General features: G+C 36.4%; 1 protein-coding gene across 6 annotated transcripts in view; it reads right to left on the bottom strand.

Annotated features, from left to right (window-relative positions):
* Window positions 1-6,305: 6,305 nt before the first annotated feature.
* Window positions 6,306-24,492, bottom strand: part of LOC105254457 — a 199,835-nt gene continuing 181,648 nt past the window's right edge. For 5 of the 6 annotated variants that reach the window (XM_011263136.3, XM_011263137.3, XM_011263138.3 and 2 more), the window contains 4 exons: window positions 23,277-23,344; window positions 10,648-11,552; window positions 9,916-10,438; window positions 6,306-8,701 (listed from right to left, as the gene is read on the bottom strand). In XM_011263136.3, coding sequence (XP_011261438.1) covers window positions 7,815-8,701; window positions 9,916-10,438; window positions 10,648-11,541 — 2,304 coding nt within the window. In that variant the 5' untranslated portion in view covers window positions 11,542-11,552; window positions 23,277-23,344 and the 3' untranslated portion in view covers window positions 6,306-7,814. Of the gene's footprint in view, window positions 8,702-9,915; window positions 10,439-10,647; window positions 11,553-22,332; window positions 22,664-23,276; window positions 23,345-24,492 lie in introns of those variants that run through there. The other variant, XR_003123487.1, reaches the window with a different exon arrangement.

Raw genomic sequence — 24,492 nt, 5'->3', positions numbered from 1 at the left:
AAAAATAAAAGTATGTTATATTTTTATCGATTACTATATCGAAAAGTATATGTATATGCAATTATTTTCTTAATAAAAATATATATCCTTTTAAATGAAATGCTTCGCACTCATTTATTTATTAATCACAAATAACAGCAAATAACATAATAAAAATAGCGAGTGGAAGAAAAACATATCAGATTATTTGGGGTTGGGAAGTATTTATTAAAATTTAATCCATATATTTAGTGGAGTGTACAGAGTGGTGCTTTTAGTACATTATTGTAATATATATTACAATCACACTAAATATTTCTTTTATAAAATATGTATAATATTTACAGCGCCACAGTATGTTAATACATTGTACATACAAATCATACTCGGCCGAAATTTTATACTGAACCACTGTGTGTAAATTGAAACATTCGTTACAAGGCTTTTCCATAAATAATTACAGTAATGACGACAATAAAATAACGACGTTAGTAACTGCGTAATAGCAAATATAATAATCGTAACCATACCTAAAAAATATAGATTTAAAAAAAATAGTAATAGTAATAAAGCAATAATGATAATAATAATAATAATAATACAAATAGTAAGAATATTAATAAGAATAACGGTAAAAATGTTAATTCCGTTAACAATCATGAAATTTTCTCTCGCGCGCGCAATCGTCGATACTTCTAATCCATGTAGAATATGACAGAAATGCGGATGTGTGTGTTACATTTCAGAGAGATTATTATCTACAACATGACACGCAAATATAAATCATTTACATTCACATTATCATTGTAACTCTTATCATGATAGAAATTTTTTTCAATTTTCTCCTATCTCTCCCATAATCTCACGTTACTCTCATTATGCGAGATACGAAACTGTGTTAATGAAATATTATTTTTCTTTTTGATTCATGATGATTCCTTGAGAAGTGTACATATTTATTGAATATGAATCAGTCAAATGCAATTCTTATGTGACATTATATAGTTTAACATATCTTAATAAAATTATTATACGCGTATAATTGGAAAAGTAATTTGCATTTCGCATACTTTATGTACTTACTCCAAATATGCATATTATTTATCTCTCATCGAGATTTAGCGCCATTGAATATAATAATTAGGCTTTAACAATCATTCGTGCGTAAGAAAAAAAACTTAAAAACTAAGTAAAACTGATCGCTTTGTAACGATCGTTATAGAAGTAAACGAACACAGTTTGAGAGTTCATTCGAGTCTCAATCAACATTCGATGATACACTATCTATATGTCTTTTTATACGTAAAAGAAAAAATATGTAACTTGCAATTAACAATTACATATTTTTTCTTAGAAACAACTATGTGTTTTCTTTACACCGATTCCTCTCATTATTTGTGCATAAAAGTATTAAGGTAAAATAATTAAAAAATGAATATTTTATCAGATATTTTATGATTTATGTAGAATTAAGAAATTATTCAAGTCTCATAACTCGAAAAATACTCAACGAAAAAATATTTTATTATAATGTTTTGGAAAGCTCTCGAGGTCAGCTACAAGAGTATGTAATTAAAAATAGGGGGTGCCATTTAAAAAAATTGAGATGACCTTCACGTGACCTTCAAATGACTCTTCAAGGTCAAATCAATGGTACCATCTTATGGCCCCCTCGAAACCATACAAAACATGTCCGAACAATTTTTCTCTAAAATAAAAAATGAGAGAAATATTTGGGGTGGACACTTAAAATGAGACACCCTGTATAATTGCAATTATTTATATGCTTTCGTTTTATATGCTTTGATTTTATATAATTTATTTATTTAAATGCAATTCCCCATTTATCAAGAAATAACTAAAAAATTGCGTCCATAGAGTTCCGGTGTAAAACCAGAAGATATTACTCTAATTCTAAAACTGTCAGTCTTGAGAGACGAATAATTAAGTCATCTACCGAATACTTTTATACATTATAAAATTAATACGCATTAGAGAATTTATTTCGTAAGAATCCATTATAGAAAGATTTATCATAGTAAATGCAAAAAATTTTGTTCCAAACACTCTACATATTTGGATTAGGAATGTATGTGCATATCTTTCGTTTAAACAATGTATCGTTTTTCAAATCAATATTCGATTTTTTGGAAAGAAACAAAACTGCACAGATTGCTTAAATATATGTAATATTATACATACTATACAGTATCGTAGAATACAAAATTATCCTCACGGAATGTTGCATAAATGTAGAACGCTAAGTATTCGGTATAGTACGTTGTAAATCTATACGAATGCTTTCACTGAACTCTACAAAATATACGCGTTTTATAAAAAGTGTTTTAATTAGATTCACATAAATAACTGTTTGGAATATTGTAGAAGTAAGATTGGACCGGTCTACTGGACGGTACCTTCGATTGACCGCTCATTGGCAGAGAGTAAAGCGTCATATAATAAAATCAACGTGCCATTTCAAATATATGCGTACAAATATTTCTACATAACATAATCGAAAGCAAAATCTGATATCTTTTTTAAAATCCTCAGAATATATTTAATACACAATGTTGTTAAAATTAATATGGATAATTTGAATCATTAAAACTATTTAATAATTTGAATAATCACAGTTATTTTGAAGTAATATTAATGATACAATATGTATATGGATATGTTAATATTATTAAAATGACGCCACTAATAATTTCGATAAATACCAAACTAAATTTTCGTTTGTGCGCAACATGTACAAATAGCAGCCTAAACGAATTCGCTTGTGTCAGTCAGTAAATTATCCGATTTTAATGTAAATTAGCGTTACACTTCACGAGCACGTACGAATCGAAGGGTATTGGAAGTGAGGAGTGTGCGTGTGCATATTTGAAATATCACGCAAACGATGCGGCAGTTGGATAGATAATTGAGCGCTGAGAATTCGCGATATATATCGCATTGTCACGAAAACATTGAATGATCTCTATATAAAGCGTCTTCGTTCGTGCGAAGTCGCGGTTTTCATTTTAATCCTGATTATCATTCTAGCAACACGTTAACTTTCATCGATGAAAATCTCAATGAGAAATAAAAATCTCTAGCAAAATTGCGAAAAAGCAAATATCTTGATAAAAAAAAAATCGGAAATAATGCAAAATAAATCTGAATAAATCTAAACTTTTTCTATTATTCGCTAAAAAAAGATTCGATCGTTTCGACAACATTTAAAGAAATTAAAAATTCGAGTCTCGATATTGCTCGGATAAAAATCTCCGAGGAATCTTTAAGAATCTCGATTACTTCGTTGTTAAAGATTAACAGATATCTCTCCAAAGAAAGAGAGAGAGCTTCGTACGGAAGATACGTGACAGACGAGATCGCGTTCGAAATAGATGTTTTCGATTCCGTGATCGGTCGATGCCGAACATTCGGCGTGAGATGCATATAGGTGAGACAGTTCGCGCAATCGCGATTCGGGAGATGCACAATTCGGCGACAATCAATAAATTATCCCGATGCCGGGTACGACGTACGTACATTCGCTTCGTTAACTGTCGGACGCGCGCAGCACTTTCCCATCGCGTTAAATGGAACGTGCATCGGTGGGTCTTGCAATACTCGTCGAATGCATCCGAGGATCGAGGATCGCGTGTATATACGCTGATATCGACAGTCGAGGCTGATTCTCGGTCGCTAATCGACCTCCGGACCGAGTGAGACGTCGAGCTACGCGCGGAGAGCACAATTCAAAATACAAAATTACAAAAATATACTCGTGGCGCCGTAACGACCGAACGTGCCGTGCTGGCTTCCATCGCGTACAGCATTTACAATATGAACAGTATATGGATATAGAGTGCAGTCGAGGGAGAAAGACAAGGGAGAGAAAAAGAAAGAGAGAGTGTATATACATGGCATGGCACGGCGGTCGAGCAGGGCGAGCCGCGACTCTGCTAGGCCGCTTAAAATACTGTCCGACGTTCTCTCCGATCGTGCGAGCTCGATTTTTTTATGTACGTCGATGTGCGATTCTCATCGAGTGAAACGGCGATGCGAGAGGAGAGAAAAGAGACGCGAAGATTAACATTTCACACGTGTAATTCAACGTTAATTCGATGTCGGAGGAAACGGAGACGAAAACATCGCCGTCAGTTGGCACTGGCCCACGAAATACTGGGAGCATTGTTTAAGCTATCGCGATCGATCGTCGCGAATAAATACACGCCGCTATAAATCGTCGGCTTCGGCGCTCGTCGATCGCAGCGAAAAATCGAGGCGACACGATCGCGTCGTTATTTTCTCCCGTCACGTCTCACCCGGGTTGCTTTCCTTGCGCTCGAAATCTGCAATCATCGAGCGCTTAATACTGTTCGGCATAAGTAAAGCGGGCACGAGGAAAGCTCGATTTTTGTATCGGTGACTGTCATATATCATGGTTTTGTGAATCTCATATTGGGGACAACAATCATCGTGCGAGAAAGAAAAATGTAAAGAATAATTTTAAACGAGAGAGAGATAAAATAAAAAGAAGAAAATACACAGAAGAATTAAAAAAAAATTATTCCCCGAAATTATATTCGATATATCGCGGCATTTATTTATATCCTAGAGCGAGATCAAGCAAACGGAAATAAGAAGAAATGAGAAATGAGAAGAAATATCGATACTAGCTATTTTCAATCGTCATGTTGCTGCAATCGAATTTGTCCATTTAGATCTCACGGGAAAATTATGGCGAAACTATGCTTTATTCCCGGGCTTTGCATTTCCGATAATCAATATTATAAGATCAAAAATAAAAGGATTTAATCGATGGAATCTCGAAGAGAATGTAAAATGATAGATGCTAGAAATTTCACTGTATTTATATTCAAGTTGAAGCACAATTTCTATTTTAAAAGAAATTTAATTAGCGTCCAAAGAGATAGATGAGTATCGAAATATTTAATATCGAAATATCGCGGTAAAATTTTCTCTTCACGGAAAAAAGAAATCAATAGATTCGCAAAATCTAAAGATAAAGTGCGCCACTTCCGAGGACTTCTATACTCCGTATATTGCGACACGATTCCACGTAATACATTTATGGAGAAGGATTCGGCGTTGTTTTGTCGGAACAGTACGGATCTCCGAGTTGCCTGAAAGACAGGATGTCGGATCTGATCGAGCGCGTCCTTTGAATTCAAGCATCGTTCGACAGTAAGTCAAGTTTGTGCGGGGGATTCATCGGAAATACATCTGCCCGACTACTCGGCACTTTGTTACGGGGAACTGCCGTCCCGCGCAATCGCAACAAGTTGTATACAATCGCGTCCGAAAAATCCCTGCTAAAGCCAGAGAAATAGAACGTTAATCTCCCGGATAAAAAGGTAACAAAAGCATAAAGAGTGGGTAGCTCGTCGGCGATAAATTCGCAGTTAAAGAACGTTCTCTACCTACCCTACGCTTACCCCGGTGAAATATCACCTATGGGTGAAGCAGCGGTCTTTGTGCTGGTGTGTAAGCACGTAAGCACTCCTTATCACGATGTATAGCAGCTTGATGTCTCGCGCGAAAACGGAAACGGCATATCGACAGAATTAACCCCGGCGAAGATAATGGAAGCAAGTGGATACGATCTGTAATCGTATTCGAAGGAAATCGGATCGCGAGAAAAAAAAGAAAGGAAAAGAGAGAGGACAAGCTCGAATGAGTTCCCCGTCAAAAAGGCATTAACTTGAACGAAAGAAAAATGCGCCGGCTGTGTACAATGCGCGACAATCGCTTCGACAAGTCACATGTTTTCTAGTTTCAAGAAGAGACGATTTATCGGCCATCAGGTATTCGGGACCATAAGTCCGCTCGTTCGTCGATGATGTATAGCTCGCATGGACGTTCTACTTTGCGATATATTGTCGTCGATGGTGGAATTGCAGCGATCGCGCGTATCTCAAAATAGTGACGCGTTGAATTCCACGTTTACGACACGTCGTAATATCGCCATCTTTTTAAATAATGTCCATTTAACATTTATCCGCATTTCGCGATTGTCCCTTTTGATTCGCGATCGACGAGTTGCATATCGCTTCGGTCAATGATTCTTCGCGCGGTACGGATATTTATTCGCGATGCTGCAATTGTTAACAATTGAAATTCGTTACTGTTACTAATTGAAACGCGCGTTCAATTAATTTGGAATTCCAAAATAAATTTGAATCGATATCAGAGTATATGTACATTAAACTGGTCATTTTTGGTATATCAATCTAATTATAACTAGCATGATTGTAGTGATGAAGATTAATCGAACAACGACGCCAAATTAACTGCATTTCCAAAATACGCTATTCCGATCACTGGTTTATTACCGATGATAATTGATTATACGAACTCCAAGGACACGATATTCGCGTAGTTAGCGTCGACAGAAATATACGTTATCTAGGTATATTTTTTTTTTTGGTTGCACACCATCTTATCGTACTTTATAATACATTTGTTGTTACAAGCTCAAACATGCGTTCGAGTGTCGTCGCACTTATATCTACTTTAGGTTTATACATTGCTGTAAGATTTATCCGTTTAACGTAATACAAAATGGAATCGTCATATAGTACTGTTATATTACGTACTGCGTTAACAACATCTACATCTTCTCTGATTTTAACATACGTACCTCTTACGTATATTAAAATACATTAATTAAAATAATCGTAACGATAGATTGACAAAATACTGCAGTCGGATTGTGCAAAGTATACAGAGTAAAGTCAAATTTGCTGCTATAATTATCGCATGTGGCATCTCTCGACGATTAAAGATATCAAATGTCGTTAAGGCAGTACGGCATATATCTACGAGTATACGGTGTGACGATGCTCTTAGGGGAAAAAGGGACATAGATCGTTATGCGCCATTCGATGTAAGCTGTTTGAGAATTTGCAAGAGAATGCAAGAGAATGCACGCGGTCTTGCTACAATTCGATACAAGCGTCGAAATTTCGACATTAGAAAAGAAACGCGACAGGAGATGACATGTAACAGCTATATAATTTCTTAACAATATTAAATTCTCATTACGCTTTTTTCATAAATGTAACATGTGCAAAACGTTGCTTCGTCTGAATCTTAACAGTTCCATTTATATTATATACGTGAATCGTATCGAAACGATCGCGATTTTCGATTACGAATACAAGACGAATTCACTGATATCGCTCTTGACAAAACGATTTGTGTTCAGCACTTGCAACAGTTGCTTCCTATTTCGCATAAATTTCATACAAAACGCGAACAGGTTTCGCCTTATCGACTAAGCCGACACCAATGTGTCCGGAACATTAATCACTTGATCACCTCACCGCGCGTAGTTAGCGCCAAATAAGAAGCTAAAGGAACTCGACCAAAAAAAAAGAAAAAAAAAGAAAAAAAATAATATATATAGGAGATGAGGAACGGAAATGACATCTATCAATAACCGGACCGTTTAAAAATGATTCGTACGAATTGCACGAGCCATTTGGGTTTAGATTACTTCGGATTCTCTGTTTCATTCAATAAATAATTTACGAAATAATTTACAGGAAAAAGGAAAGGAAAGAGAGATGACTTACAGGAAGGAAAGTGACTCTTAATCATCGTCAGTAATTTCGACGAGCCACGCCGTTGTCTTCCCGAGTCGTCTCATGTCTCGTTCATCCTCCAGATGACTGCGATTCATCGAGCGAAATGGAAGTTGCACGCGCGCGAAACGCGCGTTTCGAAAGGCACTACCGGTTTATTGTAAATGTGGTCGCACGCTCCCCATCATGGCGTACTACGACCAATCGTCCTCATTGTGGACGATACCCGTGATATCATACTTCTGTGCCGTCCTCTCCCTCGTCCTCGTACAGCGTCGGCCCGTTGGCAGATTTCTTCTTGGGCTTTGGCGGCGGTCTAGGCGGTACTTTCCTGCCGAGGGTATTGCTGGCGGCAGCTTGTTGCTGCTGCGTCAATAGCGAATGTCCGCCGTTCATGCTTTCATCCGGCAGTTTGATCGGCCACTCGGCTGCGCCTTCCGGGGCCGCCCGGTCTAGTGGACTGCCGGCAAGGATGTTCGGCGTGCTACGTTGAATCGTGCCATAGTGCGAGCTGGGACCGCCTGGCGTGACTGGAAGCGGCCGCCCCCGCATGGATGAGGCCACCGATTCTGGGCTCTTGTTCAACGATAACATCGAGCTGCCATCAGCCGTGGTGCGCAGCCCCAAATTGTCATAGACCGGTTCGAGGATGTCGGTGGGCGACGTCGGAGGTCCGCTGCTCCAACTGGGAGCTCGCGGTCGACGCGGAATTGTTACGTAGCCGTGACGTGGCAGCACCGGTGCCGCCGAGGACGAAGACGACGACGGTCCGAGGCAGTACGGTGTTACGCTGCGACTGTGTGGCAACGTCTTGAAGGCGGCTGGGTGATACTGGCCAGGCGGCGGCGAGGCATATGACGACGATGATGCCGCCGCTGTTGTCGTCGCTGTCTGATTAGGCAGACGCGTGTTGTCAGGCGCTGTCGACGTCTGGCTAGTCGGCGATGCGCCACGACCGCCGGAGAAAGCCAGCAGATCTGGTGGATATTGTCGATGATGGTAACTGGTACCCCCGCGTGGCAACGTGCCGCTAGTACCGCCTCCGTCGAGTTCCGGAGTAGCCAGTTCGTGCTCCCTCTCGTCGTCTATTCTGTCCACGACACTGCTTCCGACACCGTCAACTGCGAGAACATGAACAAAAGAGAAGGACGAACGTTAAGAAAGAAAATTTAACAGCAAGAAGAGGTTGAGAAAAAGAAAAACTGGGAAAGAAGAAAAAATTATGTCAGAAGGTCTGCGAGACGCAGACGCGCGCGGTAAGGTAGCGTCGCCAGAACATTGCTGCTTTATTGTTAGTAATAAGATCCTGACACGAAAATTGACGTGACATTATTCTTGACGAGCGCGAACGAGTGCTTTTAAGTCGGATTAGTCGCGATACGATCGCAAACGGGAGCGCGCTTTATTAATTTGATCGAAAACTGCAACTACGTTGCATGAACATCGTTGATCAAGCGTAATGTTCGGCGATATCATATTATTATCAGAATTGTATGGTATTTATAAACTTCGAAGATTTTTACAAAATCCGAATCTCTCGCGTTATCATACAAGTCATTGTATTTTTTTTACAGTGTTATAGACAATAATCTTATATCGTTAAAGATGTCTTTGATACTTCAATAATATCGCATACAATTGTCTACGTAATTCATCGAAAAATATTTTTATTAACAATACTCGCATATTGATACACGCAAAACAATCTTGATGAATCTTATTGTCGTCATTACTTGTGCAATTATTTCAATTATCTACTATGCAATTTATGATTAATATTCTCGCGCTTGACGATAAATTATAAAAAATTTGCTCTCATATGTCTACGAAAAAAATGTTGCTAAACAATGATGTCAATAGTTGAACGCGGATGACAAATGTCTTTGCGCTGTCACATAACGCGACGTTTTAGTCAGAAATACTCAGTGTATCATAAGCGTCCCTAATGGATCTTCATTAGTCTCCTAGCTGCCATTTGGCGGATTCTCCTTACCTTAAGATCGATGGCACCTGATTAAACCGTCAGACAATTCTCGCATTACGATCCGCACGCCGATACGAAACAAATCGATTTATAATTACACATACACACATACGTACAAACACGCACACGTTATTTGTACATTATATAAGTGACGTATATCGTCTCTTGTCTCCTTGCGAGGAAAGAATATTCCTTCGATAGAACAATAGATGTTATTACGCGAGTCATTCGAGTCTCGTATCGACTGATAATTTTCAATCAATGTCCGCGAGATTTATCAAGTCTAATGTAAAATGATCTCTCGCTAGCATCTAGCCGCGCACTGTTTAGTAATATAGGCTGTGTACTGACCGAAGACGGAGTCGTTGTCGAGCAACGTGCGATTCAGCTCTGTCATCTCCGTACCATGGGACGTCACCGACGGTGCTTCGTATCGTCTCGGCGGCTTCACCACCGGATTGATAGTGGTAATCAAAGACTTCTCCTGCTCGCCGAGGCCGGGATGTTCCAAGGATGCCGCCTCGAGACCCTTCTCATCGTGCCTGGTCCGGCGACGTCGGCAGTGACACACGCAAAGCACAATCGTCACGATCAGCAAGCACAGCGTGGCGACACCGAGTATTATGGCGTGCGACAGGCTCATAAAATTGTCTCCGCTGCCCAGCGTGTCGCCCACGATGGCCAAGGTCACGTTCTTCTCGGCTTCGCCGCCCGGGTTCTTCGCTTGGCAGACATAATCACCCTTGTCGAAGGGCGTTGCATCAAGAATGGTGAGATTCAACCACTCGTGTCTCGCTGACAACACGTAGCCTCTGTCGCTACTCGGACGTTTGGCGAGGTTGTCTAAGACGCGAGTACGATGCGCCCATGACATCTGAAATAAATAGTCGCATGTGACATATTTTATATTGCGAACAGTGATAAAAGATTAAAGAATCAAGAATTGCTAAATAAAATTGTATATACGACATGTTACATAAATAAAATCGCATTAAACTGTAGATTCTTAAAGCGAAGTTCTACAATTAGTTTGACGTTCCCGAGCACTATTTTCGACGGCGTCTGCACGGAAATGGCAATTACCTTAGGAGGTGGGATTCCCGTTGCTCTGCACGAGAGAGTCACGTCTCCTCTGCCCATTTCGATTTTGGTTGCCGGGCCGATGGCGGTGATTTTCGGTCTGCATGCAAACTCATCGCTGGTAACTTCGTCCCACATCTTGCCGGCCATGTTGGGCGGTTGCTCGCAAGTGGTTGGCTTTGTGTATAACTTTCGTTCGATCGCCCAGTCGCGGAACCTTTTGAGATGGCAGTTACAATTCCACGGATTATTCTGAAGTTCGAGACTACCGAGTTTAGGAAGACTCTGGAAGCTCTGCAGTTGCAGAGTACTAAAGTTATTCCCGTCGAGCGTGAGGGAGTGCAAAGCCGGTACATTACGGAACGTTTTCTCCTCGATGCGCTCCAATCTGTTCTCCGACAACCCCACTTTTTGCAGAAAGGTGAGATTGAGGAATAGATTATTTTCCAGTACCCTCAGTCGATTCTGATTAAGTAACAACACACGCAATCGTTGAGTCTCGTAGAAAGTTCCCGGATGTAAACTACGTATATTGTTGCCTGACAGATCGATCTCGATGACGATCTTCAAGCCGCTGAAAGCGTCCGTATGAATCGATTCGATGCCGCATTCGCGCAGTATCAATTTATGCAGATTCACCAGGTAAACGCGACTAAACGCGTCGTGTGTAAGATGATTCATGTGATTGCCGGTAAGATCGAGATTCTGAATCTCTGGCGAGAGGTCCCCCGGTACCTGCGTGAGGTTTTGCTTAGTACACTCGGCGGTCTTCTTGCCGGACACCCATTTGCACTTGCAAGTCGACGAGCACTGCATCCAGTCCTCTTGGCCTTGACACAGGGCGACCATAAACGCCGCATAGAGCAACCACAAGCCTGTCATTCCCATCGATCCCATCTCGAAGAATCCTATTAACAGCGGAAACGTGCACAATGATGTTAGAACGTGACTGCAAGATCGCGATCGTAGAACTTATTCAGTTAAACGGAGTTGCATACGATGAGACGCGTTTCATCTTACGCAATATTACATCAGGATAATATGTGCAATGTGTGTATTTGTGTGTATATATACACGGTAAAAAACATTTTGTATTTCTGTTAAAATTTTCTCGTATAAAAATTTTTGTGTTAAATTTTTAACATATTCTTATGTTAATGTAACATATTATCGTTGCGTTATTTTGACATTTCTGCGTTGAGTTAATATTTCACCGTTTCTAAGAGTTAAAACAACACAATTAATATGTAAATGCACGAATTTTTGATGAAATATGTTACATGTTAAAATGAACAGATAAATTGTGTTATTTTTCTATCTATAACAGTTTCCATATGTTAAATCGATATATCTCTTCTATTTATCATAAAAATGTAAGAATAATATTTTCTTTTAATTAAATTTAACATTATAAATATGTTAATTTAACATAAACTTTATTTCCAGATAAAGTTTAAGTGTTACACTTTTGTGTTAATTTTTAAACATATTACTTGTGTTATTTATTTACATATTTGCCTTCTGTTAAATTAAACATTAAATGTAACATTAAAATTAAAGTAGATAAATTGGGATATATGAAATATGTTAAATTTAACACAAAATTTTTTACTATGTATATATACATATATATATATATATAAAATATGTATACATATATTAGCTATATAACTTAATATTCATCAACGAGAGCGACTAGTTTTGTGTTTCACGTGTATTCATTATTATTGATAGTTGAACATGTAGGTGTGTAGGTATAGATCATTGTTTAATTATACGATCGAATAATCATATTACATACGTATATGTGGCAGGAATTAATTATTACCGAATAATATGCGGGTGCTTAATAATTTTGAATAATTTATATACGATACAAATATCCGACACGCTATTTGACACTTTTGGTTAATATACGCTGGAATAATTGTTCGTACTGAGCAAATTACGTGATTACGTAATGATTTTATACTGATGTAAACATCATCATATATGTTTTTAACGTGAACTATTGTGAATTGTGCATTATGCGTTTTACGTAAAATTATAAATTATATATCATGTTATTTTGTATAATATATATATATGCCTGGGTTTGATTTTACAGTCTCGTAAATTTGGATTTGTTTAATGCGCTTATTTGGTCGCTCGCGAATCGCGCGAAATGAATGAACACTTTTGTAAGGAACTAAGAACTTTAATACACAACACAGAACACTGCAACGTAACCACAGAACGTTTATACACAATATTAGTAATACGGATCGGCTCGATACAAATACGCGTCCGCACAGCTTGACAGCTGGGACTCGACTTAAATGACAGACGCTGCTGTCAACAACCTCTTGACAACGCGCTTCTTCTCGTTAATCGGCGCTGTCCCGATGAACACGGACGATCAGGGTCGTAACACTATGTATTGAATGTTAAATTCATCATTTTTTTATGGCAATATAAGTCGTTACATGGCTCAAGATTATTTCGTGGTTAGTCATACGATTAAACTTGACTTTTCATGTTATCGGAGAAGTCTGACTAGGTCTGAGTTTGATACTATCAGAGATACCATCCTTTTTTTCGTTTTCAACACTATTCTCGTCTTCCTCTCCTCCTGTATTCCTGCGAGCTTGCCTTCCTTTATTTTTTGTTAGTTTACCTCGCTAATTTCCGAGCATGCCGGGACATCTCTACCGAGGACTGTTGGCAATTTAGCTTTAATACCGTTACAGTACTCTTCAACGCTAGCGTCACGTCAACGCGTTTCGCCAAAGTTAAATTAATACAACGCGACAACTAGAGTACGCCTCAACCCTTTTATTATCACCGTGAAGTCCGAGATTGTGCATCAAATTAGTCTTTCCGTCGAGAAGCGACGAGCACAATTCATCCAGGGTCTCTCTACGAGTTAAATCAAGAAAGAAAAGAAATCCGAGTTACACAGTATTGCGCGAATCTTGATGAAAAAATTTATCGAAACTGTTCGTGGATAGAATATGATAAATGCTGATGAAATTAATTCGTTTATTTCAATTATTTTTATTTTTTATTTTTTTAATTTTACTTTGTCTTTCAGATTGCATCTCTACATCACGCAAAATGTATATACGTATTTTCCAAATGTATATCCACTGAGAAAAAAATCTGGTTGCATTAATTAGAATTCAGATAGATTCAACCAGTATGTCTGTTGGAAAATGGACGAACCAGAATTCTTATAGGAATTGCCAGATAAATCTGATTAATTTCTTCCTTCTTTCCTCCCTTAAATTTACCAAATTTTCTGATTAATAATACTAAACTCGCCAGCACCAAATCGTCTAAAATTTTTTTCATCTAATCTCAAAAGTCTGTTTAACATTCTGAATTCCAACAAGATTATTGGATAAATTCAATCCAGGTTAGTGAATAAATTATTTTAAATTCAGTTTGTTAGAAATTAAACAGATAAACTGAAGCGTACCAAATACACAAAAAATGTGTTCCACTATTAATAACTCCCGTAACAAGGTTATGGACCCAGGAGTGCATACGGACTTGTAAAGCAAATTCGTGAGTAAAATAAGACAAGAAAAGAAACTCAGACATGGCGACGTTAAACACATTTGATCGCATCGATCGACTGAACGGTGACAATTACCGATCATGGAAGTTCGCCATGAAAATGCTTTTGATACAACGAGAGTTATGGAATTATGTGGATGGTTCGATCGTATTATCAGACGACGCCACGCGAGAACAAAAGATACGATACAAACGACGAAAAAGCATTATCAGCGATTGTCTATAGACCCAGACCAACAGATTCACATAGTAAACTGCGACACGGCGAGAGAAGCATGATTGGCACTTGCAGAAATACACGAGCCCAAATCTCGACAACGAATAATGCAATTAAAAAGACAATTTGTGCGGACTCGACTGAGAGAAGATGAAAGCATGGAATCATATTTGAATCGTCTCAAAATTTGCTCGGATGACATGCGAGGAGATGGAGCAGAGATCAAGGACGAGGATCTTGCTTATGCAATGCTATCAGGCCTACACGAAAGTTATGACGCATTAACAATGACGCTCGCAAGCTTGGGAGACGAGAAGTTCACCTCAACGGAAGTAAGAAGAGCACTAAGCGCTGAATATGATAGACGCACGTCCAGATGTAAAGAAGAAAAACAAAAACATGAAATTGAAGCGTATCAAATAAAGAAAGGTAAGAAAGATACCACAACGAAACCTAAAGCAGGAAAATGTTTCAGCTGCGGAAAAGCGAGACATTACGCAAAACAATGCAGAAACAAAGAGAGAAAAATTGATAGAAGCAAGGAAAAACCGATTGCATTACTTGCAGAACACGCCGAAGGATGCATGGTTAATAGACAGCGCAGCGACTCATCATGTATGCAGACACAAAAAATGTGTTCCACTATTAATAATTCCCGTAACATAAACAGTGATGCAAGAAGAGGCTGCAGCTCAAACACACAATCAGATAGCTAGCGTCCTCTTTCTGGCACTACTACTCGTAAGAGAAAAAAAATATACTTTGGATTTAATGTTAATACTAGTTCTTTATATACATTTTATGGCAAATATTGAATACGAGTTAAGTTAAAAGTGGCAAGCAAAGAAATTAATGTAACAAGAAATTTTATACATCCAACCAGAAAATATTAACCAAATTCTTATAGTAAAATCTATTAAACGTTCTAGTTATAAAAAATCGAGTCTTATCATGATAACTAGAAATTCTTGTTTGATTTAACCAAAATGCTTTCAATCATATACGTCTTGTTGGTACAATCAAACGATTTTTCTCAGTGTGCGATTGGGTAAAAACAAAACATTTTGCGAGAAAGATAAAAACGATTATGAATTAAACAAACGATTCAGTTCCATTGGAGAATTGGCGGTAAATGTTAGAGCAAATTAATTGAAATTGTATAACGTTTTCCCGTTTCGAAAAGTACAAAGAAAACGGCGAATTAACGTCACGAAGAGAAATTTGTTCATGACGAAGATCGCACCGGGTTCTTGTCGGGAAACTTGTTTCGACATATGTGTCGTTGTAGATTTCCGCCAACTTTTCACATATACATGTTTCGCGCAGTCGACTTTACTTCCCGGTGCCGGAACTTTTTGAAGTCTCTATCCACAAAGAGCGACCGCGGTCGCTGTACTTGCTTACAATTCTGAGACTTTATTGTCGTGGCCGCGAGAGCAGTTCTTTTGAGCTCGATCGGTGGTTCAGCTCCAGGATCAGAATAAATGTGTACCGAGCGCATCGTTCTTTAAACCTGTCACATATCGCTTCAGCCTTGCTTTTGTCAGCGCCTTTAGATTTCAAGATAAAACAGCACTCTTTGTACTAGAACATACCAAATTCAAAATGCATCGCTTATGATATATGCCAAGCGTTTTCTCCTCACGGAACATTTCGGAAAAAGCAGGGATTAATATTATGCATGTAAAGCGAAAGATAACATTCGTATTCTGATATTGTACGCGTCGATTTTTTGTCTCTTCCGCTGTCGCGACAACGTCCCTCCTTTCTCTCGATCCTAGTCGTCTATCGATCGACCGCATTTGACTTGTAAATAGCTAGCCAACAAGAGGACGTTAGGTGGAGAAAGTAAGGCGCTTGTATACCGATCGAAGTGGCTTTTAGCCTAGATGAATGATAGACGGGCGAGACGAGTGTCCTTTGGCGGCGCGTGTATCGTGCCGGAAGGAACCTCCCACCCGTCTCGTCGCGAAAATGCGGAAGTTGCTTGACGCGGAACGTTGTGCGTGTGTCCGACATGTTCGTGCGCCACGCAATAGAGAGAGGAAAAAAACGTCGAATGCAGAGAAAGGAAGAAAGAAAGAAAGAGAGGGAGGAAGGGTCGATTTTCCGCGGGGTGGAATTTCAAATTCGAACACCCTCTATCAATCAAGAGCACTCCCGGAGGGTTACGGCAAGTATGCCCTGTTGCTTCTACACAAATTTCATCAATCATGCGAGCCAACACACCGGAGGTGGTGGTTATTCTGTCGGATCTCCCTGCCCGTCCTATATTTTTGCGCATAAAATAAGGTTTCGCGAAATACATGAGCGACCGATGATTGGCGGATGTAACGATCGGTACGGCCAATGTTGGTGGGCGGATATCGCGATATTTACAAATGGCTTTTGAAAGCGCTCGTTACAATGCAGCTTTCGCTGCGGAAGCCACGCGTAAATGCGGGGGCGTTTAAAACAGAGAAATAACAAAGAAAAAAGAAATAAAAAAACACTCGGCGTCGAGATCGGCAAGGAAAGATGGGCCGCGTATCGTGCTCAGATCTTTCATCGTGAAACAGCCTCGCATAAATAGGATGCAGATTACTGTTAACGATTCGCAATCGCCTGAGTTTTCGGGAACTTTGTGTCTCCTATGAAAATGTTGTTGCGATTTAATCTGTAATTTGCGAGAAACTGGGAACACCTTGCAACACCCTGCCTCCGACCTGCGGAAACTTTTTCCGGAAACAAGGATTATTGAACGACGACGACGAGCCACGCGACCGTCTTACGAGAATATCAAAGAAGTTATGGCGGACGGATTTATATGTGTTATATGTACTTCGAGATAACGCTCGAAGCACGGATGAGCGTGGACCAAGACTTCGACGAGAAAAACGTTCACGTATAGCGCGCTCCATTGAAACTTCTTGGAGAGTCAGTACCTCGTAGTTGGAAGCGCTTAAACGTAATAACAAAATAGAGCGAGCAACTTTTTGTTAAATTACCGGGTCGTGATACAAATGGCCGTGAGGCGAGAAGGGGAATTTCGTTTTCGATGTAATCGCTCTGTACAAAGTGGATTTAAAGTTATTATTGTGACCTCCGGCTTGATTTTGTTACAAAACATTGTTTAACTAAGAATCTTTAGTCCACGGTTTGCTCATTATTTAAATACATTTTCTACTAGTCTACGTTCGGAACATCTTACAGTGAGATCTGCCACGAATATATCTAGAGTAATTTTACTTTTAATACTTGTAACGAATTAAAATCCCCGAAGAGAAAAGATTTATTAGACTAATAATAATGCATGAAGCATACATGTCAAGATAAAAATAAGAGAATAAAAATAGGATATCAAGAGATACGATAAAAAAATGTATGAAACACACATGTCAAGATAAAAATAAAAGAATAAAAATACAATGAAAAAACGATAAAAGAATGAATATTAGACAAGAGACTAAAAATAAGTCAATCAAGCGCATGATTTTTTTTCTAAAATATTTGAAGAAAAAAATATTTTATTTTTAATCTCTCTTATTCTTAGGTCTACGAATTTAATCACAGCATAAGTGTGTACGAGTGACGTGTAACTAATTAACTCATATCATTTAAAATCAATCGAGACTTCGCAATCATCATCAAAAACGTAAATAATGAGCCGATTCACTGTGCTTATGTTTGGTATCAGGTTTATTTATTCAACTGATCCAATTTCATCGTGCGAAATTATGCGTATTAAGTAGGTTGCAGATGATCAATTCCCTCAATAAATATTGACCAAGCCAGGACCAGACAACGCGTCACATGAATTATGCTATGAATATCAACGTACGACGATGTGTAATACATGCGATGATATAATAACATATGACTTTATATAATGTTTAGTGTGAAAAGAGCTGGTTCCACCGTCTATCTCGATTTGCACAAGTAAGTAAGAGAATTTAATTAATGTAATATTTAGTTAGTGCTGTGTTAGATCGGTTTCGCAAAGCGCGTTGTTTTCCGTGAATTATCGTGGGATGCTGTTTTCATTATACCGGGTCACCGTGGGACACGACGGGAACACTATGGTAATCGACTTTCTAATTATAAACGCGGGTGTTCGCGGATGGAGGGCGTGAACTCTCGACCGAGGTCACTTTTTCTCGATAAATCGTTAATAGTTAATTAGCAGAGAATAAGGACAGAATCGTTAGCCGATTCCATCATTGACAGTCGCGGAGTTAGGGATCGCGAACGAATTAATGATTGTATTTATTACAGTTTTATCAACGCGTTATTACTTGTCGGAAATATCAATAGACTGCACATGTGTTATCGCACATGACAAAATACATATAGGATGTCAGGGTAATCTCTTCCCTTTTTTTTCGAATTATGAGGCTTGAAATAATTTCTTAAATTTTACATAAATCATAAAATATCTAGTAAAATATTCATTTTTCGATTATCTTACCTTCATACTTTTATATACAAAATAATGAGAGGAATCAATTGGTGTAAAGAAAACATATAATTCTTTCAAGAAAAATATGTAATTGTTAATTGCAAATTACATATTTTTTCTTTCATAAAAGTATTAAGGTAAGATAATCGAAAAATGAATATTTTATTAGATATTTTATGGTTTATATAATTAAGAGATTATTTCAAGCTTCATAACTCGAAAAATACTCGATGAAAAAATACTGTATTATAGTGTTTTAAAAAGCTCTCGAGGTAAGCTACAAGAGCTTTTTTTAGGAAGAGATTACCCTGACACCCTGTATATACATATGGGGAAAATATTAATTGCTATTAATATGTTATAAGCACAAATGTGCAATTTAAAATAAAAAATTACATCTTAAAATACACGTTAATGTACGTAATGTTTGTTAGAGATAATGAAAAATTTATTAAACCCATTATCCCGATCCGCTACATTCATATTTATCTCTATGGAACTATATCTATATATAAGCATGTAAATACTGAATAAAGGAACTAGTCGAGCAAAATTACGCACTGCGTATCTTAAAAAATTTAAAAAATGGCCGGCATGGGGCTCTTAACAAACTTAAAATTTTGGAATATAAACTATATTATTCGATGTGTAACGATCGCGTGCATGCTTACAGATAGTAATATCTCATATTCCTTAGAACGAAATAATTTTCTATAATAATGCAAATATAATTAATGTACGAAATAGAATAGAGCAGAGATGCTAAGTTGATATACACCTGTCACATTCATGAGCTCGATAATGCACGTTTGTGTAACTAGATTCCGCATCCTCTTATGAGAGGAAGATCTGCTTATCAATATATATATGTACGCATGTACAATGCAATTGCTATCTGTGGAATATGATTAAAATTTCATTGAATATCTCCCGCATCCATCTGCGGAATACACACTTTAACCAATCCAACCGATACGAGGACAAAAAGGAAGTTTTATCTCAATTCACCTTGATCTACAAACTTTTACTTTTTATAACTTTCATCTTTTTACAACATACGAGATTGGATAAATTAAAAATGATTCTACTGAAAATAACGTGAGATATTTCACTTCGAAGTTGATCTTTTTCTCTTTAAGGAAGGAACTTTATACAGTCGTTAAAAAGAGATTGTTAAAACAATTCTTTTAAAAACGACTTAACTTTCTTTTGTCAAGTATCTCTTTAAACGATCTATTTAAACGATATATTCTTTTGTGTCACAGCTTAATTTTAAATATATTTGCAAAAGTAGGAAATTTTTGTATAAAAAATACAATTTCAAAAATAGAATCATTCATTGATAATGAAAGATACAATAGCAAGAAAAAAGGGTGTAATGGCTACCCAAAATCAATGAGAAAGGTGATAAATATTTCTGTCTTGCAAAATTATTTATATTTAGGTTTGTTGCTCTTTAAAAATATCTTTTTTATGTATATATCTCTGTGTATATATCTGTGTATATATACATGTGTGTGTATTTTAATTAATAAATAAAGAATTTATTTATTAATTAAAACGTAGCAATAAAGTATGCGGCTTGAAGATAGATATATTGTATTGTATTTGATATAGGATACATGTGTGTATATGTGTGTGTTATATTTATCATGCAGGTAATATTGTGAATGTAATAGTTTCAATCAGCCAGGGAATGTTTAAAGGTAAAACAATATTAAAATATTCTAAAAACATATTAAACACATTTTAAAGATAAAAAATTTGAAGAATTTCTTGAAAAATAAATAATGTTTGATACAATCAATATGTGCTGCAACAATAATGCGATGTAATTGAATTTCGATAATTGCAATGTAAGGAAGGACAATTTTTATTATGTTTACATTCATTATGTTAAAATAATATTGCGAAATATTTTTCTTAAATAATTGAAATAATGTCATTATATTTCATTAGCATTTAACTTAGGCATAACGTATTCAGCGTTCATTATATATCTTTCAATAAACTTTCGACAAAAACCGTCAATCATATCAATATAATAATTCATGTCGATATCATGTTTTTTTCCGTTATATCTAATCTCTACGGGCTGTATTTAATCAACTTAGTATTTAGTCAGCTATTTCAATAAGATTTCGTCAATCGTCTCGATGTGATAACATATAATGTTACGTTTTTTTCCAATATCTATCTAATCTTTATCTATTGTCCGCTCTCGTTCTCTTCGATAAACCTCAGCTGCATTATTCGGAAAGTTCGAAGTTTGACCGAATATTTACAGGCCGTGTGCCGGGGACCGCGAAATTGCATAAACTTTTCAAATAAGGCCGAATCTTATAAATCTGCGGCCGAGAACATTGTCCGCGAAAGTTCGGTGCCGCGCCGCGGGGTTATTAACTTCGGGTCACGCGAAACTATCAGAGCGTCGTCAAAGTCGTTTCCGCACTTTCGCACCCCGATACGGAAGACCAATTCGCGAAACTCACGTCCCGCACGTGACAACTTTGTTTTCGCTCCACGTGGCCGATTAGATCGTGCATTCACAACACAATTGCAATATCATTACACTTTGCCGTCGCAGAAAGACCCGTCTGCTATATACTACGAATTAATAGTGAGACTTATTCGAGAATTAGAAATATGTGTCAGTATAGTAGAGAATTATATAAGAAATATATCCTTTTCTCTCTCAATCCACGAAGCTTAAAATAATTTCCTCTGCTAAATTTATTATCGTGTCGAATTATATCGTTTAAATGTATATTTTTGCAACGAATATTGAATTGAAAATTCTCAACGCACATATAGAGAGCTTTTCAAAACATGTAATTTGCAATTAACAATTCCATATTTTTTCTTAAAAACAACTGTTTTCTTTACACCAATTGATTCCTCTCATTATTTTGTACATAAAAGTATTAAGGTAAGATAATCGAAAAATGAATATTTTACAAGATATTTTATGGTTTATGTAAAATTAAGAAATGATTTTATGGTTTATGTAAAAATAAGAAATGAAGCCTCATAACTCGAAAAGTACTTCATGGAAAAATAATTTATTATAGCGTTTTGGAAAGCTCTCGAGGTAAGCTATAAGAATATGCAATAAAAAATAGGGGGTTCCATTTTAAAAAAATGCACTTCCGGTCTGAATCGCCTATTTCCGGCCGGAACCGAAGAAGTTGAAAATATCACCATTCGATAGAGCGCATCCGATTTATAAAAAAAATGTTTTTACTTTTTTGAAATAACCACCTCTCTAGTTTTTAAATGGGTGGTACGGGTGGTCTGAAACACCCTGCATAGTTATGTCGTAGTTTGATAAATATGTTGTTATTTATAATGATATTCTATCGTATTATATCGTATTCTTATATTTTTATAATATTTGAGTAATTATATATTAAGATATATAATTCTCTATGGACCTTTACTCTTTCGATATTAAGGTAGATGTTTGGTATTAAATGATCCGACCAACGAAAGATTTAGGTTTCTCAATCTTATGATATATATCTATTCATCTATTTACAAGGAGAGAGAACCTCATCTTGATCATTTTTTTCCTTTTTTTCTTTTGTGCTTTACAAGAACTAGATAAATACGAGAAATTCTCTACTGGTACTATAATAGTACTACAATAATTTAAAAGAAGAGAAAAACGTGCTGTGCTCTCTTTCATGTTCTCTTTTCCTTTTTCCTTCGTCTTTTTTTCTATTGATATTAAATGCCGAAGGGCAATATTGATGATTGATGAATACCCGGCATTGTTCGTCTCGTCGTGTTGTAGTGACTGTCTGGAACAACAGTGCTTTGTCATTCGACTTAAAATTGATATGACAAATATGAATTTTGAGCTTTTTGCTAATATGGTCAGCTTATGGCTGGTTACAATTCAGAATAATTATTATCGATTTAGAAAAATAAAGGTATCAATCATATAAAAAGTAATATAATAAAACAAATAATAATAAAATAGCCATTCATTATTAATCATATTTGATGAATAACCATAGTTTTAGTCGTAAATAATTGTTTTATATCAGTAAACCTATAAAAATTGAAAGTTTAAATACCATTAATGCAAAAGAGTGAATTAAATCATTGAATATTTTAACAATAAAAGAAATAATTGTTAATAAAGAGTTCATAATATATACGTATGTATAATTTAAATCCTTTCAAAAAGTTTGTTATATTTATATTTTTTCTCGATTTTTTTGTACTTTATTAATCGATGTTAATTGATTAAACATAATTAGAAACTAAAATATGTCAAATTATCGTTCAAAATAATAAATATGAAATGTTAAAATTAGATAATAAAATTTTTGAATAGTACAATTAATAATAAAAAATAAAGCCTAATAAAATACGGTTTCAAGAGAATTTATTGAAAATTTAACTTACGTTCGTTCTAATCTCAGGATAGTAATGTTTCACGATTCTATCGAATGCCACTCGAACCAAGGATGATGCTGCAACAATAAATATCCATTACCATATTTTAAAGATAACAATCGTTATAGTTGACCGTATCGTGACGATCAGTATTTTCAATTAGCAATATACAATTGATATTCCAAACCAGTTATATTAAAATTATTTTAACCATTCGGAGCTTTAATTATTACGTATACGCTGTTATTATATTACGCCGAAAAAAAATTTTACGATTATATTATACATTTACATATAACTTTTATATAAGTAATAAAATTCATATAAATGCAAACGTATTTGGAATATAATATAATAATGCTACATGGAAATCATTTAATACGTGCATTTCGACTGGTAAAATTTGATATCGTTCGCTTGAGAGCATTGACAAAAACGTTAGGGAAACAAAGGATTTTTTTCTCCACTTCGATAGGAGTCTGTAAAACAGCGAAAACAATCTCCGGCCCCATATACGCTACGGCAAACAACGAGCAATGAAAAAACTTTCTGTTAAGGGAAAGTAAACGACGTCAAATCGATCGTTGTCGCGTAAGCCGCTTTTTTCGCTGGGAGTTCTGGTTTAACAATACATACCGGATAACCGAGAAAGAGTGCAATAATCGTTAACTGCGTTTGTTCGAGGAAAAAAATAAAAATCCTGACAAAAATGGCACACGGCAGCTGTTACGTTTTATACATTGGCGGATATATGAGGATAACTCGATATATGTATTTTTAATAATATATAGAACAAGTTCAAATATAATTGCGATAAAATTTAATTTTGCTGATGGATTCTGCATTTGTGTTTTGCAGCAATATATTTACACTTCTTGTTTAATAAAATTTAAATAATACTTTTGATTTATATTTTTTTACTTTATTTCATTATTCATCGGATTAAGAGTACATTTTTTAAAATTCTTTCTTTCTAATGTTTCAAATATAAAAGAAGCTATTGTTAGATTGTTCTATTCCGAAGGTTAATAAATAAGAATCTCTGAAATAAAAATCGTTTATGCTATTTTTACTTCTACAGGAATTAGATTTTATTTGTGTTTTTCCAATTGCTGAAAATCGGGATTAGGAATCCTAAATTAACAATCAGATATAAATTACATCTCTCAAATGAAAATATATTAACTTTACTTATAATAGAGAAAATGCGCCTAATAAAATTCAG

This window comes from Camponotus floridanus, unplaced genomic scaffold (assembly GCF_003227725.1).
Source record: "Camponotus floridanus strain SB8 unplaced genomic scaffold, Cflo_v7.5 scaffold61, whole genome shotgun sequence".
Lineage (NCBI taxonomy): Eukaryota > Metazoa > Arthropoda > Insecta > Hymenoptera > Formicidae > Camponotus > Camponotus floridanus.
Note: the sequence above shows the minus strand (reverse complement) of the source record. Positions and strands in the feature narration are given on the sequence as shown.